The following is a 17,332-nucleotide window of genomic DNA, read 5'->3' as shown; positions in this document are numbered from 1 at the left end:
TAAAGCTGAAATTTGAACTGAAGCTGATCTTTGTCTCCTCTCCTCAACCTGACCCAGGATTTGTTCACATAATTCAGCTCCTTTCTAAAGACCTGAATTACTTGATCTAAAAATAATAATAATAAAAATAGCCCTGGTTTTGTATTCAGTCCCATCCTAACCTCTAGCTGGTAATGCAGATCTTACCCTTCCCCAAACAGATACAGAAATTAAGTCCTTGTTGGAGAAATTATTAAGGGAGATCAAATTTCAGAGTTTTATTTTCTTCCCAAGTAGGTACAGAAGACTTGTGTAATACCTTCTTTTTTAATCTGAAAAAGTTCTGAACTAGTTGCTGTAGTTACCACCTCTAAAAGCATGAGTGCTCCAAACAGACTTTGATTTGCCTTGGTCTTTTGTTCATCAGAGTCTGCTGGAAAACAGGGTTCATCCTTGCCATGGCATAGACCTCTATGTTCTTGCATAATACCTTTTTGGTTACTTTAGAGATCAACTGCTCCAATGCTTGTATCCCACAGCCTCTCTTCTCTATGGCTAATAAACAAAATTCAAGTATTCAAGTGGTCAGAGCACAAACCTCTTCAAAATGTTGTTCAGGGATCAGGTTCCCATTGTGCCAAGCTTTGTACAGAAAAGGGGAGAAGAGGCAGGTTTTTTTCCAGAAGAACTCACAGACTTGATTTATCTATGGATGAGAGGAGAAACTTTGAGATGAGAGGGAAGACAAAGGAAAACACAATTTGCTTCATGAATTTATATAAGCAGAAGAGTGTAAGGCAAGGCTTGACCTCCAGAGAGATTTTTATATGTAAAGTTAATCCTTTCTTGGTAAGGAATGGTGGCTTGTTCTGATAAATAAACTAGGTTACCAAATTATTGCAAAAATGTCATTTAACCATGAAATTGATGGAGTATGTTTCAGAAAATGTCAAACATGGCTCTTTCTCTAGAAAAAAAATGACAACTGAGAAAAATTAAACAGTGGTAAAATGGATTTGCAAGTGCTCCTCCATCTATGCTCCCACAGCTCCTGCTGCCCCACTCATACCTCCCGAGGCATCCAGCAATCAGCCACCAAAGACTTCTCAGGGAAAGCTTTCTTGTGACAGGGGAATGAAGAAGGAGAGAAAAAGAGTGGCTGCATGTGCCCCACAAAACAGAGTATTGATGGTGTGGCATAATCTCAGGTTCACTTCCCAGATGGGCCATCCAGAAGCTTCCAAAGCCCACATTGCACAGACTAGGCCATCACACCAGATTGGTTAGTTCATGAAGGTCAACTAGTGCAACTGGTCAACTCTCTCACCTCCAGGGGTCTTGTCTGAGATATTGCAGATCCCAGCTCACCCTCGTTTCAGTAAGCACTTGAAGTTTTACCCAACATAGATCAGCTAGAAAAGGAGCTGCTACAAGTCAGTTAGGAGGGAATTTGTTCCAAGTGCCAACACTTCTGAAACACCAGTGATGGGAACTGCCCTCTGATCCGATGAAGTCTGGGTAATTAGCCTGTAAATACCATATGTAAGGCAACGTGGAGTAACCAGGCCATAGGGTTGGTCCTCGAGCTCTGTGCTTTGAGCTGGATCCCCAGGCACATGAATCTCCTGATTCAAGCAAGACATCAGTCTGGTCCTGTGGGAGGATTCACCCTCTAAAAGTCTCACTTTGCACTCAGGGTAGTAGAGTGGGATGGTTTGGCATCTCAAAAGCTCTTGTAGAATAAGCCAATGATTTTCCACCCATAACTGATTGCTTTTAAGGAAAGCAGTTGTATTTTTAGTCAAGCCAACTACTTTGTATATTACATGAGCAAACATTTTGTATTTGTTAGCAAAATTACAATTTGCAAACCATTCATCTGGCTTTAGACATGCATTTTATGCCTTTACAAGGACCAAAGTCAACCAGCACACAAGAGAACACTTGACATCAGTGCCAAGCGGTGTTCCTCAGGAGATCTAATCTTTGTTCCTCGGCCAGGCACAAATTTGCCAGGCACTATTTGGAAACTGAACCCTGCCCTCTTTGGCCTCCATGAGCACAGTTGATAAAATGTGCCCTCCTAGTACCAGGACACCTATTACATGGCTTCACAGCTGTGTAGTCCTCATTAACTTATATTTGCATGATGGCTTGATCTTGTCTTGTTTAACTTTGTATCAGAAAGAGATTTGAAAACAATCTGTTCCCAGTTTATCCATGCAATATAGTGAGCTCTATTTCTAATGTTCATATTTATAGTACCAACTTTTGCAGCCTGTAAAAACCTCCCTTTCGACCTTATTTACAACACAGGATTCGGTAACAAATGTGAATTAAAAGTAAGGAGAATGAGATGTATTTTGTATTCTGGAAGGGAAATTTCCATTCAGTTTAATAAAATATACACCAATCTCCTTGAAATGTCCCTACATCTGATACTGCAGCAGACTAAGTCTCTTTGCTGCTTGATAAAACTATTTCTTAGGTAATGTCAGCTCCACAAGGCTACACATATAAAAAACTAATTGAAATAAGTCTTCCTCACATGATCACCTTCAGATGACAATCCAGTAAATTTATCAGCCATGCACCAGAGATGGCTTTTAACGTGGAGCTGCACCTCATTGTTTTTTATCCAAGATCTGATCTTGGATATAAACCTACTTGGAATCCTTTCTTGGCTCACATAACAAAACATTGCTCCATCTTTCTTATGTTTAGTGATCAGCATCAGTTTTATACCACAAACTTCACTATATAAAATGTCTAACAGCAGGGATGTTACTGACAGAAAGGAAGGGAGATTAATGCACTTTTCAGTCACCCATGGAATATCAGAATTCAGATGCAGCGGGGGGAACACAGAAGAGATACAATATGTGTAGGAAAACAAAAGTTATTCTCAGAATATCAAAAGACATTGGAGTACTGAAGTACAGAAAGGAACAGGAGTCCGAAGGTGGTGGAAAACATAAGTGGGAACAAGAGTTTCTCTTGATTAAATAGTTACTGGAAAACATCTTCATCTAGAAGTGAAGCTGAAGCAAGAAAGGGAATGTTTAACTGCCCATATTTTATTTCCTCACAAATTTCAGGTTCATTGCTTATGCATACAGTATTCCCCAGGGATCAGACTCATGCTTGGACAAAAAACTAGTAACTTTCTTCCTTCTCGTCAGATTTATCTGTAGTATCTCAACATATACCTTGAGGGTTGAGATGATAATATTATGAACAGGATCTCTGTGTGTAATTTCCCTTGTTTCTGGGTCAATTGCTTGTTCTAGGTAAGGTGTGAACTTCAGCTTCAAGTCCAGTGTGAGCCATACAGTGCTTTGGGCTCAAGTGAGCCATTCAGTAATGCTGAGCTCAACAAACAGCTCTTGGAGGCTGCTGGGCTGGATGAATGGGAACTTGCCAACAAAGCCAGAAGGATCCACTTGCAATTGTGCCTTCGGTTATGGAAAGTTTGCTGAACATGATGTATTCAGAACAAAACATTTACAACACACAGAGCCAGCACTTTTTAGTGGAACTTAAATCAAAACAATAGAGCTGACATAAGGATGGACCTGATTGTTGTAATTCATCAGTAATTCCCATCATTCTGTACACTTGTGTAATTAAGGACTCATTTCCCATATGGTCACAGAGCATCTTTAATGTACTACTCTAAGATTCACGGCCTTGCCTTTTACTGCACTGCTAAATCTGTATATTTCAGTTAGTGGGGTCTTAGGCCCCTGAGATACTGATGCCCCAGCTTTCATGGGGCTGATCCCAAATTCTGCCCTGCAGAGGTGGCTGAATACACACATGCACAGTCATAAGCTGCATCCATTGCCTATGCAAACCCACATTTGCTAATGGCTTCAGTAACTGTGCCAGCCTGGGTACTGTGGCAGCTAAGAAGACAATGTATGGTCACTTCTACATGCTCTGCTATTGTAGCAGTTGCAAAAGCTCCCATCAGAACAGGGCAATGTGATTATAGTAACTTACCACAGCACCAGAACTTGTTAAAGTTGTCCTTCTTCCCTTCCGTTAGTCCAGACTCCATGTAGAGGTCAGGGACCTTATAAGTCTCCCAGATTGTTTAGATGCCCTCTGTTTGGATAGTGCAGGGGTTAAAAACAAAAACAGAAACAAACAAACCAACCAAACCAAACCAAACCAAAACAAAACAAAACAAAACAAATAACAACAACAAAAAAAACCCTAAATTATAAAAGGTACCATAGCAACTTAACATAAATTTTTATTCTGACTGCATATTTTTGCATCTCAGCCTTCCATATATGTGAAAATCAAAAAAACTAATCAAGATATCCCTTCTCCAATCTTTTGAGATTATAAAGAGAGAAACATTTAGAAGCGTTAATATCTAATTGCATAACATGAATACACTTTGAAAAAAGAGTGCTGAATCCTATGTGAAGACTCATTAATTACTAAAATCTATCTAGGTGGTTGTTTGAGTTTCAACCTTGGTGTTTGGACTTCAGTTATTGTTGGAAGGTTGTCTGAAAAGTTACTGAGAAAACCAAGTCTTTTGTTAATAGGTCGGACTCACTGACCAGGATGCCAAGCCCCTTTGAAAAATATTTAGGACTTATTAAGCCAGCAGCAATTTACTGCAAGTTTCAGTTTCCATGTACAGGTTCAGTGAGCTTTAGTTCATGATGCTAACTTAAGAGAATTTATTGAAATCTCTTCACTCTCCAGAAAATGTGGTCTATAATACAGTGTTTCATACCTGTAAACTCTTCTCCCAGATGAACTAATTTTAATGCAACATGAAAGATAAGAAATAAGTGACAAATTTGCCTCTAGGGAAAGAGGACAGTGTATATATACTGTCTATATAAAGGTCCGTATATAGACCAACTAATAGACCTATGGCAGTGGTCACGCCTTCAAGAGCATTTTCTCTCCTTGTTTATGACACATTTTATCCTACCCTTGAAATAGCTAAATGCTTTTTCAAAATATCACAAACTATTTTTTTCTCAGAAGATCCTTAGCTGTATTTTCTTCGTGATTTTTGATGCTTCTTCAAGAAAATGTTTTCCTAGCATGTCAAAAGGGACTCTGACTTTTTCTACCTGCTCGAATTGCTGGTCACATGTACATTTAGTATATTTCTTGATACTGGCGATGTTTCTGGCCAGAAGAGCATAAAGGCAGTTTTATGTCAACTTTACTGGGGCTCCATTCCCAGAAGCCATTCACCTGGGAGCACAGAGCAATTCAACGCCTGCTCCAAGTTGAACTGGGTCCTAACAGCCTTTCCACAAGCCAAAGATTGCCTCAGCACACTGCAGGGACCACAAGACAAGACTGCTGGCTTTGTTCCACCTCTTTCTGAGCCAGCTAGGAGAGAAAACTTTCCAGGTGCTTAGAGATATTGATAAAGTGCAAGAGGCAGGCTGTGGGGCATGATCTTGTCCAAATGGCCATTAATGGGAATGCACTGCTTTTGTGGCACCAATTTTCAGCTTTTGTCTTTGTATAGTCCTGGCCATCAACATAACCTGAACACTCACAGTGCTGTTTTCCCATCTTTCTTTTACTTGATCTAGTTGTCCTTTTTTAAAGTGTCATTGTCAGAATCCATTACCTGCAAAACTGTTATATGAAAACTTCACCAATCATTACTTTGTGAAGATTATCCAGTCTTTAAATCTTAATTGAGGAATAAATCATTGTGAAGTTTAACATTCTCCTTGTAAAGTATACTCAGTGACAGGAAAAATGAGACAAGTTTTCAACTTTTTTCCTCAGGTATTTTATTAAGAGAATGTAAAAGAGTAATAAAGCAAGGAAGGCATGAAATAGTCTGAAACTAATGAGAAACATTTGGTTATGATTCACCTCTAGCTACAACATTAGAAATGAAGCAAAATTTAACCCCTATATCATTGTCTGCTTGCAAAGGCCAGCTGTCAGATAAAGGCATTTTCTCTCCAAATTTCCTGTCTAAGAATATGAAGTAGTGTTAGAATCTGGTAACAACTTGTTTTCCAAAATATTACTTAAATTTTGGTAAAATCAGAAATAGATTTAAAGGTCATTTACTCATAAAACTTACTATAACTTTCTCATAAAACAGCCACATGGAGTATCCACACACACCAAAGAATGTTTTCTGGTTTTCACACATCTTTCACCACTCTCACTTGCATAAAATCTTGATTTTAATTATGTGATTCCTGTGTTACATTAATCTTGAAAAAGTCAAAAAGAAGTACAGTGTCTCCCTCACAAGAAATAAGTGAACCGTAGAATGAGCAAGAGTTAAACTAAAGCTATGAGAGCATTTCATAAAAATCTAATGTCTTTCTTACCTTAAGATGTGGTAATAATTTTATTATTACAACAGAAAGCTTTGCACATCAAAACAGCTTAAATATGGATGGCAAATTAATCTGTATTTAGCAATGAAGAGTACAATTCTGTTACACTAGAGTGACTTCAAATTATATCCTTCAACTGCACTGAAGTCAAAGAGTTGTTGACCTCAGTCCTTCTCATTTTTCTGTTCTCTTCAAAAATACATAACTACCCACCTTGTACAATTGTCAATTTATTTTAGGTATTATATCTTTGATAATATTATTTCTGTAGAGATATAGAATGCAGAAATACTTGGAGAAGAAAGGACCTAAGTCTAATATCTACCCTTTTTTGGGTACTGTTTTGTTAAATGATTTTTACTACTAAGAATGTCAGTGGTAGATTTGGAAAAACTTTAAGCTCCACTTAAAGGAAAAGGCAAACAATAGACTTGGCATGTAGAAATTCCTGAAGTGTAGTCCTGGTATCTTGTTCATCAAGATACTGAGGTCCCAAGTTACCTAATTAATCAGGATTTCTTGGCAGCCACATGCCCATCAGACAGTCCTAACTACCCTCACTCTTGAAAATACAGATGCAAGCACCTGGCACTCCACCCTCATAGGGTGAAGTGCCTCGTAATGAGCCACTCCATCAGACTGACACTCTTCTCTCTGACCTACCCAGAAGACAGTATGTGATTAAAAAACCACAAAATTTTGAAGTAATTTAAATTTTGCAATCACATCTAGTCAAAAAAATTTCCCTATACAAGTATAGGGGAAATAAAAGCTTCTAGTTGTGTTTTCTCCACTTCACCATCTCCTCCCAGCTGTCCTGCCCTATCTGGCAGTGCCAGCATGTTCACTATTGTCAGGAAGACGCACTCCAGAATATCAAGATCCTCCCCTCTATTATTGTTGGGTCAGGCTGAGATGGAGTTCATTTCCCCACAGTAGCCCTCACAGTGCTGTGCTTTACATTAGTTGATGTGTTGATAACACACCAGTGTTATCAAGGCTGTCTCCCCAGCATTCCTCCCTCACCTATGTTGCTTAAAAAATCAGGAGAAAAAACTTTCCAGGCAATACTAGATAAGATAGAGAGCAGCTCTTTTAATGAAGACCTTCTGGCAATGGAGTACAAAGGTGTGCACCCACATACAGAATTCTTACACTTTTATATCTTTTACTAATTATCATATCCAGTGGGGACACCCAATCCCAAGACTCTTTTTGCCCTGATACCACTCTCAGAACCACCCCACTGGAGTCCCTCCAAGGGTCTTGAGCCTTCTATCTTGTTTTTCTGGTACAGGTGTACATCCCAACAGAATGTTCTTGCTAAAAATCCATTGCCTTGAGAAGACAGGTAAAAAACAGTTAAACTGAAGCATCAGGAATAAGACACACAAACTGTGAGAAAGTGACGGTCTAAAGTGAAAGAAAACTCCAGCTATATTAAAATCTATGAAAAGCTAAATATGCTAAAAATTCTAAGGTGTCACCAGTATGGTGGGTATGGGCAAGATCTTGCAAGAGGACCTAGTCAGGACAGCTGACTCAAATTGACCAAAGGGATATTCCATACCATATGATGTTTGCTCTGCAATAAAACCTAAGAAAAACATGTGCGTTAACCCTAAGAAAAACAGGGGCACGCGCATTTTTTGTTATGATGTTTTTCTTCTGGAGTAAATGTTACATTTACTGAAGTCTTGCTTCTCAGGAAGTGCCTGGACATCACCTACTGATGGGAAGTAGAGTATAAATCTTTTGTTTTCCTTTAATTCCACACGTGGCCTTTGCTTCTGCTTTATTAAACTACCTTTATTTCCACCCATGAGTTTTTCCATTTTATTTTGTCCCCTAACCCTATCCTCCTAGTATGGGAGTGATAGAGCAGCTTGGTGGGCACATGGTATCCTGGTAAGATCAAGCCACCACAGTTCTTTTTGGTGCCCAGTGTGAGGCTTGAGACAATGGTAGTTTTATATTAAGTGTGCTATAGTTATAGGAGCTATTAAGTGGTAGGCATCTGTGCAGGTCATAGAATCATAGAATCATGGTCATTATGTTATATTCCAGATAAAGAGTATTACTGAAATAAGCTGTCACTGAAATGTACTTATTGAGCCATTATATTAACATAATCTGAACCTACACTCATTATAATGGCAACTTCCTGAAAGACAAAAAGAAGAGAAATATCAGGAAACCCTGTAACTATCATTAAAGAATCTCACTCCTACATACTTCAGTTCACCTTCTTCTTTTTCTTTTTCTGTAGGTTGTGACCTCATTCCAGTCCAGTATCTCAGATGGGGCGATCCAGAACCAATTGCAGCAGTTGTTTTTGCATGTTTGGGTCTGCTGGCCACCTTGTTTGTTACAGTTATATTCATAATGTACCGTGATACTCCAGTGGTCAAATCATCCAGCCGAGAACTTTGCTACATCATCCTAGCTGGTATCTGCTTGGGTTACTTGTGTACTTTTTGTCTCATTGCAAAACCCCAACAGATTTACTGTTACCTTCAACGAATTGGCATTGGTCTCTCACCAGCTATGAGTTATTCTGCTCTGGTAACTAAAACCAACCGTATTGCAAGAATCTTGGCTGGAAGCAAGAAGAAAATCTGTACAAAGAAACCTAGGTTCATGAGTGCCTGTGCCCAGCTGGTTATTGCATTTATCTTGATATGTATACAACTAGGCATCATTGTTGCCCTCTTTATAATGGAACCACCAGATATAATGCATGATTACCCAAGCATCCGAGAGGTCTACCTGATTTGTAACACCACCAACTTGGGTGTTGTAACTCCCCTTGGATATAATGGATTATTAATTTTGAGCTGCACCTTTTATGCTTTTAAGACAAGAAATGTCCCAGCTAACTTCAACGAAGCAAAATATATCGCCTTCACAATGTATACCACCTGCATCATTTGGCTGGCTTTTGTGCCAATATATTTTGGAAGCAACTACAAGATAATCACCATGTGCTTCTCAGTGAGTCTGAGTGCCACAGTGGCCCTCGGCTGCATGTTTGTGCCCAAGGTCTACATCATCCTTGCTAAGCCAGAAAGAAACGTACGCAGTGCGTTCACCACATCGACTGTAGTCCGCATGCACGTAGGGGATGGAAAGTCATCTTCAGCTGCAAGCCGCTCAAGCAGCCTGGTGAACCTGTGGAAAGAAGGGGATCATCTGGTGAAACCCTTAGGTAAAGTTTTTTAATTTGGGAGTGTGGGGAAGCAATTATGATATCCTGAGAGTTACTAATAGTTGAAAGACAAAAGAGAAAATTATTAATTTCCTTTACCTCTGCACTGGGAGAGAAGTGAGTGCTCTCTCCCGCAGTACTGTAAGTTTTGGACTTGATGTAGTCAAAGTGCTGTGCAAACACAGGGAACAAAGCAATGGGCAAACAATTAAAAAGTTGTAAGTACCAGCTGTGACAACTGTACACTAATCTAGGGTGAGGAACAAGATCTTAGGAGGAAAAAAGAAAAGAAAAAAAAAACATTTAAAAAAAAAAAAAAAAAAAACAAGAAACATAAGTCATTTCCTTGTCCTGAATGCACTCATTTACAATCTCTTTACTTAAAGGAACTTCACATTGCCTATATTTTGCCTCTAGTCACAGCAGTAAGACAACAGGGTTGCTGCTAGTGCTTACATAATTGAGGTGGAGCAATAAACACAAATGTCATCGTGAACATCCACCCTCAGGCATCTGAAGTTTTGTTTCATGTGACTCTTCTGTTATACCTCTTATCTTCTATTCACTTGATTTTCCTTTCCTGTATTTTCTCTTCCTGATTTCTTTCTTTTTGTCTTCACCTATCTTCTATTCCTTACCTTTCTCGATACATTTTCCTGTACATATCCTCCTAACTCTAACAAATTCAGCTGCTCACAGGCTTTGTCTCCCTTCCTGTCATTGAACAGATACTGCCTTGTGAGATATTTCTTTGTTTCTTCCTAAGGCATTATTTGAATTCAGTGATCATGAAGACAAGTTGTATGTTCAGTTATAAAAATTACTGCAAGTGAACACTAAAGAGAAAGGAGAGCTCTGTAGTCGAAACACTGCCCTGCTTCACAGACAGAGTGTGTGAAGATGATGAGATGCACTCTGAACAGTGGTTTGTTTTCATTTTTTGATTCCTTTCACTTTTGATATGGGTTCTATGGGGATAATTTGGGTTATTTAACTGCTGGAGTAAACAAAAAATTCTGTCCATATGAAAATACAAAGAAACAATTTTGCCATTCCACAGCTATCTATGTCTTGCCTGGAAGTGACAAGTAGCTAGATTTTTCCTCCTCATTGAAACACATATGGATTTTAGAATTAATAACACAGATATTTCTAGACATGCCATTGTTCACAACTGGAGTTGTGATGGAACAAGGACAATTGTGCATCCATTTTTGTATGAACCACAATTTTGACTTGAGGGAGGACCCTAATAATACCTACAGGACATATTATGCCAAAGTGATTATTTTTTTTTCTGTCAGATAGATTATTAATAATGCTTCTCTTTCAGAGACTTTCAATTGGCACAAAAATGACCAGTCTATTAAAAGGTATTTTATATCTATGATCAGTTAATGATGGTTTTTTCCCAGTTCCTTTTCAGATGCAGAGTAGAATGATAGATAAAAATGATAAATTCTTTATCAGCTTAAGTGACGGTTACCTGAAATATCCTTTTCTGCAGCCTCTGTCTGTATTCATGAATGACCTGAGGTGTTTGAATTAGAATCCCTGTAACAACTTCTGGACAAGTTAAAAGAGGCATTTTTCATAATATGTCCTCAACAAAAGGCATTCTTTCTCTTTGAGATCATTATTATTTTCATTCATTTTGCTGCAAAACTCATTTGCCATCTTACAACTTTTTAACTCAAAAAGATGAAGATATAGATGACAGGAAGATCTTAGGCTTGGGAAGGATCTGTTTGTCATCTGTTCAGGCCCAATTTGGAAAGGTACTGCTGTTAAATCTTTGTTTTGTTCTGAAAAGTAAGGAGTGCACTCTGTTATTAAATATTCTAAAAGACATGATGTATTTTCTTCTTTTTGAGGACTGTTTCCTTTTCTTTACATCCTTCAATATGTAGATAATTCCTGCAGTAGAGAGGTATCAGCCAAATGTAATAGATCATCATCAACAAAGACTTCTTTTCCAATAGCACAGTTTTGGGAATGCCTTCAGTCTGAAAGAGCATTGAGAGTGCCCAGTATGTGGATGTAGGAATGAAAATGGTGGTACCTGGCTGATATATTGATGTATTTACTTACATATGAAGAACTAAAATATTTCATTTGAAACTTGGAGAAAAAAATATCACCAGCACTGTTCATCAACACGTAAAACTGCAACAAAGAAGATCCTTCTAATACATGTGTCTGAATCCTCAGCTGATTAAACTGTGATGATGCCAGTAGGTGCTCAGTCAGTGTGTTCCTGAAGGGTCTAGGAATTGAAGAGCAAACTGATTCCATCCATCCTGGGAAATTATCTCTAATCAATGCTAATTTGATTACATGAAAGAGAGTCCTAAAAGATACTGAGTAAATTTAAAATGCTGCTCAGGACTTCACCTAGATCTGATACCATCTCCAAGAAAGAACAGAAAACCACTGTCAGCTTCAATTCTGTAAAGTGCAGAGAATGAGCAAACAGAATTCCACCATTTTACTTAATATCCAAACATTTCCTTAAAAAATCCTCTTCAAAAAGCAATATGTTTCAAGGTGTTATTCAGTACAATGCTCAAAAGCTTGTTTTGAATAGTTACTCAAGTAAACACTGAAGTATTCAGAATCAAAGGAAATATGCACTAGAGCTACATGGCATTATTTAAATAGCTCAGAGGGGTTTTATTTAAAAGAGAGTGAGTCACTGTTGAATTTTAAAGAAACATGCTATTTAAGTCACCAGTGCATAAAGGGGCCCCTATCATTAGCATTTTGCTTCTTGACATTAATTTATAGCACATTGTAGTATTGCATCAAATCATTGTCAAACAGATAATGCCAAAGCGACATTCAGCGCTTTCACATCAACTGCAAAATGACAGATAACAAGACTGCTTTTGCCTAAATAAAGCAATGCATCTGTTAGAGTTCTAAATGACTTTTTGCATGGGGTGTTCTTCAATTAAGAAAACTCAAGCAAGCTGCTGTAATGTGTTGGAATGAATCTTCACATACTGAAATATGTAGAAGGAGAGAGTAGAACTATTCATTATTCAGTGAAATGAAAACCATTTCATATAGGCTATTGTGATTCAGTAGTACTCACCAAAAAACATTCTGCACTCATTTAAAAGTACACAAACCTGACATTATCAGAAGCAAGTCCACGAAGAAGCATAATAAACACTACATAGCTGGAGTCAAAGCCATATAATCTGTGTAAAGAAGCATTTAGACATTCTGATTTCAATTAAGTTACCAGTTAATTTCATGGGGACTAGAAAGACCATAAATAAATTTAGTAAATCTTACCCTGATGTCTCAGGAATTATTATCACATTTGCTACACAGCTCTTTAGCAAGAGCCCAAAATACAGGCCTAATTTGTTCTCTCCTAATTCTCAAATAACTCCATCCCAGGTAAAATAAGGACTGCATATTTCTCCTGCAGGAGATGCTGCTGTGGCATTTCTAGTCAGGACTGCACACCAGAAAGTCTCATTCATGCTACCTTGACTGGGGGAATTTCAAAAGTTTCTCTTAACTTTCTAGTATTTTTGTCCTGGATTAACATTAATTTAACTACTGTAGTTGTTTATGTCTTCTGGAATGTGACTTTAAATGGTCCAAACCACACATGCTCCATTTTCCAAGCTTAGAAATACTAACCCTTTAAACACACTCAACTACTTAAAACTACCTGCAGAAAAGCAAGATTTCTTTCCTTTAGAGGTTCCTTTTCTGAGTGACCAGCAAAGCATTAAAAACAGCCCTAAATACTGTCTCTCACATATGTGCTATTCAAATCTTTAAGGTCCTACCAATATTTTTCTCTCTGTCCCCCAGATTTCTTTCAAATCTTCACAGTGCAGATCATGCTCCTTGCCTCCAATTCTCCCAGTGTTGGCTTTAGGTGGCCCAGTGATTCTTGTCCTCAACTTTTGGTTCTTTTGGAGGTCCCCAAACCACCTTCAAGGTTTCTTGGTTGCCTTAGCAGCAAATTCTGCACTGTTTCAACCTGTAATATGTTATGGGAAAAAGAAGAGGAACCTTCTACAGATCAAGCTGTGACACAGAGCTGTTCTGGCAGTGAGGGAGAAATGCAAGTGAGAACTCTTATTTTCACTCTCTGAAATAAGAGTGAGATCAGATAACACCGTTGTAATCCTAGTGTAAGGCTCTCTGCTTGGAGATTGGGCACTTAGTTCATATGCATCCCCCTTTATTATATTTGCAGTGACAATGAAAGGCAGAAGAAAGGAATTAGGTAGCTAAGGTGTTTTTTTTTTTAATTGCCAGTTGGTCATTCTCCCTGTGACAATGCAGGATGCAATTAGGTTTCTTCTGCCACATTCTCAAAAGACAGAAGCTGGTAGATGCCCTGTACAATGCAAAAGTACTCTCCTAAATCAAAACAAGACAGATTACCGTCTTCTAAATGAGTTAGGATCACTGAAAGTAACTGAGCCAAAAGCTGAGCAGCACTTTCAATCTGTAACCCAGGCAGGTAGCTACAATCATGCAAAAGGAAAGTGTTGCCAGCAAAGTTAGATAGTGTTAGGTATATTCAAGATACACTGAATGTTTATGGTATTGCACATAATTCCTACATACAGCTTTGAACAGCACAATCCTAGACAACAGAAAAAATATGCACGTAAATTTCTGCACCTTATCACAGACACTTCTCTCACAAATCTCATTGGGATTAAAGCTTAATAGCCCTGTGTGGCGGTGATACTTTATTTCACCTTAATTTAGTATGTGATGCAGTATTTCCTAAATAACCAAACATAAGATGTGGCTGTCAAACAAAACGAATTAATCGCTTTTTTAATGTATTATCTTGTCCTCTTAAGAAGTTTGTCTAGCACTGTGTGATTGCAGAACTAAGCATGGCTCTGTACACATCTGCAGAAGTGATAGGATTGGCAGCTTTCATCCAGGGCTGGTATCCCTTGTTCTAGTGAGGGATTATTTTGTTTTATATTGCTCAGTTTAGATAAAGATGCTCACATATCCACCTAAGAATCAGGTTTCTCCCTCTAAAGCACTGCACTGTTACATCAGACAAATCAGTCAGGTGTCCAGGGAAAACATGATAAGCGAAGTAGATTTTTTTCTACTGGATTGGATTCAGCCCTGGACAACCAGTGCCTATAATTAGTGTATATTTAAACATCAGACAATGCCAAACTGTGCTATAATAAAGTATTATGGAAACAGGAGTCTACCATCACATTGCATCTCTGTTCCTGCAAGGAACAGCTGGTTTTCCCCCTTACCTGTTCTCTCTTTTCTTCCCTCTTATGACTGGTTATATCTGTTTTGTTACGATTTAAACAAGAGCTATTTTAAACAAGAGCTATTTTGTTCCAGAAAATAAGAAAATATTTTTGGATCAACCTATAAGCTGGTATTAGTTGTTTAAAAATATTCCAGTCTAAGTATTATATCATGCATCAGCATGCCATATTTCAGCACCGAAGTCTTGAGATGAGCTTTTTCAGAAGTCTGAATTGAAATTTCTCAAAAAGTCCACTCTTTTTCCCTCAGGAAATGTTTAAAATATTACTTCTAATGATGAATATGATTGAAATCCATATAAAGTCCTGGGAAAAAAATGAGTGAATAAAAAATTTCAGGTTAAAATTTGAACAATCTTAGATGCAAAAAATTCTTCAAGGTTTCACTATTGTTGTGTTGCATAATTAAGAAAATCTTGAGAAGACATTAAGTTTCCAGACACATGGGATTCCCTGTCAGGATAAACTTCTGCCAGTTTATGCCAAAGTTCCCCAAGATGCAGCCCATGCAGTTCCCATTGCCCAGATATCAAGTTTCCACTGGTTGAAAGCCACATCCATGAAAAAGCAGATAGATTTGAAATCATAGCAATGACGCTGTGATCAAATATTTTTAGAATATGTGTGTGCATTATCAACTTTCAAATGTAAATGAGAGAGATTCAAATTCCCTATGCCTCAGCAAGATAAGCTGCCTGAGAGATGAAACAGGGCTGTCATTGTACTTGCAGCTTTTAATCCTGTAAAGAAGAAGGAGTACAAGGAAAACTGGGGGCGTTTTGTGGAAAGCTGAAGCTGGTTTGCATTCTTCGTGTGTACTCCCGTTGAGAAAGATACCAATCATGAGTTTCTACCACAGCATATTCTATTGGGACACATTTCTTACAGTACAAGTGCCAATTTTGTCTTAATTTATATGCAGCTTGAACAATTTCTCTGACACATTTTGAATGATGATCAAAGAACACTTCACTTCCAAATTAATAAGCAAAAATTTTTACTTACCAGATTTTTCCAGGGCATGGGTTATGGGTTAATACTCACAATTTTCGTAACCAAGGGCTGAGATACTCGTGGTGACCTAGTCATAGGGTACACTAAGACTAACACTCCATCAGACAACATCAGGTCTATTGCCTGACAAAACAAAGGAAAACACAGCTCTCCTAAACTGTAGAATAACAGTCACAGATTTCATAAAAATCATTGGTTCTGCAGTTTCTGCAGGTAGTTAAACTGATATATTCACATGAACATGAAACTGAATATAGAAGAGGCTGTAATCCACAATACTGAGCTCAAGACTGGTGTACAACCTCTTGTATGGAGTTATATCAGCAGCTTGTCAGTTATGCCAGCATGGTTCCAACTGGAACCTGGTGGAGGCATTATGTCTTGAAAAAATAAACACTGATTGGAAAAAAAAAAAAAGAGTTATTTTCTATCCTCATAATAAGTAAAATTATTTTTAATATCAGTCAATGGCAGAGGAGAGATTTCAGCCTGCCTCTCTTATATCCCACAAGTACCCCATCCATCAGGCTATCATAATAGATTTGTGCTAAAAGATCTTCGCAATTCCAGTTTTATCTCACTGGGGAAAAAATAAAGTGGGGACATTATTTAAAATCCTGAAGTTTTATGTTTTATCATTTAGTGGTGATTTTTAGTGTTTTTAATCCCTTCCAATGTGTATGGAGAACTACTTGGAAGATTATCAAAGAATGTGAATTGAAACAACTAATTCTTCAGAAGTTACATTCTAGAAATGACTGGCACCATGTTTGAATTGTAGCAGTGACCAGCTTTTAGCCATTTTTTAGCCATTTCTCATCTCAACACAATAAATCTCTGTGGAAGCTGAAATGTTTAAGAGCTGTCCATAACAGGAACACATATTACTGTAAGGGAAAAGATGTCACTGAAAAATCATCATGTACCAAAAATAAAGTTAATTTCTGAAGATGCTGTTTAATGGGACCATTGACTACAAATTGCGCAAATATGCTTAGAAGGTTCTATATTATGAGACGATGGCAAAAAAAGTGAAGGATAAGCTTCTTACATGACAATGTCATTAGAGCAGATAACAATTTACAGGAGGTGAAAGTCTGGCTAAATGAATATTGATGTTATTTAAAAAAAGAAAATTTAGGCATAGAGATGCAACAAGATACTGTTTTCTTCGTAGCCTTGATAGAAAATAGCTTTGATGCATGTAAGATAAAAAAAAATGACTCTTCAGAGAAAGTCATTGTTCTTTTGATGGATTAATCTTCATTTATTAATGAATCAGTTCCCAAAATGATCATTTGAAATTCATTATTTTAATCCAATAAACTACAAAAATTTAGATTGAGAGGTTACTGATTGGTTTAAGTCCTTCAGTTTTCCTTAAATAATTTAGTTTTGGTATCTTTTTGGACAAACTTGATACTGTGATTAATTAAACTTCAAATACTGTGAAATTAATAAAGAATATTTTATGA

General features: G+C 37.7%; 1 protein-coding gene across 1 annotated transcript in view; it reads left to right on the top strand.

The window, feature by feature from the left end:
* Positions 1-17,332, top strand: part of GRM5 (glutamate metabotropic receptor 5) — a 244,494-nt gene that overhangs the window by 204,584 nt on the left and 22,578 nt on the right. The window contains 2 exon segments of the mRNA XM_050332273.1: positions 8,608-9,513; positions 9,516-9,546. Of these exon segments, the coding sequence (XP_050188230.1) occupies positions 8,608-9,513; positions 9,516-9,546 (937 nt within the window).

The sequence above is a fragment of the Myiozetetes cayanensis genome, unplaced genomic scaffold (genome assembly GCF_022539395.1).
Source record: "Myiozetetes cayanensis isolate MyiCay16 unplaced genomic scaffold, myiCay2020 scf5-8, whole genome shotgun sequence".
Lineage (NCBI taxonomy): Eukaryota > Metazoa > Chordata > Aves > Passeriformes > Tyrannidae > Myiozetetes > Myiozetetes cayanensis.
This window is presented reverse-complemented; position numbering and strand designations above follow the sequence as displayed.